This window comes from Octopus bimaculoides, chromosome 17 (assembly GCF_001194135.2).
Source record: "Octopus bimaculoides isolate UCB-OBI-ISO-001 chromosome 17, ASM119413v2, whole genome shotgun sequence".
Lineage (NCBI taxonomy): Eukaryota > Metazoa > Mollusca > Cephalopoda > Octopoda > Octopodidae > Octopus > Octopus bimaculoides.
In genome coordinates this window covers 37,993,696-37,995,829 of record NC_068997.1, presented here as the reverse complement: position 1 = coordinate 37,995,829, position 2,134 = coordinate 37,993,696, and the positions used below count along the sequence as shown (strand labels likewise).

The 2,134-nt window shown below is 33.7% G+C and overlaps 1 protein-coding gene across 1 annotated transcript in view; it reads left to right on the top strand.

Annotated features, from left to right (window-relative positions):
- LOC106884049 (dual 3',5'-cyclic-AMP and -GMP phosphodiesterase 11A) overlaps nt 1-2,134 on the top strand; it is a 359,609-nt gene that overhangs the window by 281,055 nt on the left and 76,420 nt on the right. Inside the window, exon 13 of the mRNA XM_052973868.1 lies at nt 1,778-1,885. Coding sequence (XP_052829828.1) covers nt 1,778-1,885 — 108 coding nt within the window. The remainder of the gene's footprint in view (nt 1-1,777; nt 1,886-2,134) is intronic.

Genomic DNA, 2,134 nt, shown 5'->3' with positions numbered 1-2,134 from the left:
TATATATATATATATATATGTTATCTTTTTAAAAATCATTATTATCAATGTTTCTTTTTGAAAAGCATTATTAATATTATGTATGTATGTATGTATGCATGTATGTATCTATGTATGTATGTATCGCAATTGTAGCTTTTCAAATTGCTAAAAATTTTTCGAGTTTACTTAAGAACAAAATTACAGCCGTCTCCCATAATTAGTGGTCACATTTACAAAATAACTAATGGCGAAATTACTGACCGGAGGTATTCGTAGCACAGTGGATGCCTGAATTTATGATTTCAAAATCTTGCGTAACCCATAACATATTAATCTGTTTCAGCAAGAGTATTTTCCCTTTATCCACTATATTTTTAAACAGTTTTGCAGAGCAGTATTTATAAAACAACATCGAGGTATAAAGTTACTCTTAGTATTTAGTATTTGTTTTGTTCTTCAAATAATACGCTTTCTTATTTTGTAACCATAATCTCAAATGGCTTTTTGGATGACTACGAAATACCATTGCCTTCATTTCACGAACAAAAGCACAATGTAGAAAAGTATAGATTGGTTTCAAATTTAGGCACAAAGCCAGCAGTTTCGTGGCAGCGGTAAGTCGATGACATCGATCTCAGTGCTCAACTGGTACTTTTGTACCACTAAACATTTTGCCCGGTGTTCTAACGATTCTGCCAGTTCACCGACCTAAGAAAATATGAATATTGGTTGTAAATTTTGGCACAAGACCAACAATTTCAGGCGAGGGTTTAGTCGATTACATCGACCCCAGCACTCATCTGGTACTTATTTTGCCAGCCCCGAAAGGATGAAAAGAAAGTCGACCTCGGCAGAATTTGAAGTCAGAACGTAAAGACAAACGAAATGCCGTTAAGCATTTTATCCGAGATGCTAACGATCTGCCAGCTAGTCGCCTTAAGAAAATGTAGATATTTTTAAGAAACGGTAAAAACAAATTTAAATCAGTCCATAAATATAAATAAGAAGCATGCATACTGCCTCATTTTTATCGCACCAGGTTATACAGGTTTTAACCTGTAAAGTTTTTAAGGTACCCCGAAACATTCTACTGCAAGTTATTATGAGGCTGAAGCACTGGAACAGCCAAGAAACCTGATGAGCTTCATGTGGTACTTCGAAAAGGGTTAAATTTAACAACGCAATCATGGCTGTACAAAATGAAGATTAAGTCGTCATTTAGAGTAGGTCTGCTAGATGTGGGTTGACCTTGAGCTAAACAACAATAACAACCATATAAAAGTGATGCTTGCAACTGTGACTGCAGCTGAAAATCGAGATGTAATTGCAGCAGTAACAACAGTAGTAACAACAGTAGTAAATGGAGCAGTAATGACAATAGTAAATACAGCAGTAACAGCAGTAGTAAATGCAGTAGTGAATGCAGTAATAATGGCAGTAGTAAATGCAACAGTAATCACACCAGTAACGGTAGTAGTAAATGTAGCAGTGACTGCTGCCTCTCCATTTGAACTCTATTAAATTTCATTTAAACTATAATGGTATCTGACAATGGTATATTACAATCAACGTTAAATAGTACTAGCTTTGTATGGATTTTTATCCCCACTCCCTCCAACATACTTGCGGTGGGGATTAAAGGTGGTGTGTATTCTAACTAAATTGTAACGAAAATGTAACTAAATAACTAAACATCTTTCTGCAATATAGGTTACTGTAACTATTGATAGTATTTTCTGTCACATCAAAGCTACCAATTTTCAAATATATATTTTAATGGTTTTTTTCTTCACAGACATTGTGCCGTTGGTTACTGACAATCAGAAAGAATTACCGAAATGTTGCATATCACAACTGGAGACATGCTTTTAACGTGTGCCAGGTGATGTTTTCTATCGTAAAGGTAAGTGTTTGAAAATGTTTTAGGAAGACTATCATTAGTTACTAGTTTAAATATCTCATCCTTTCCACTGATATGTATACATATACTCTGTTACTTTGAGTACTTTATTATATATGCCATTGTTTTATACATACATACATACATACATACATACATACACATGTACATATATAGATATGTATATACATATTCATGCATACACACACATGCACACGTATATATGTACATGTATATATATATATATATATA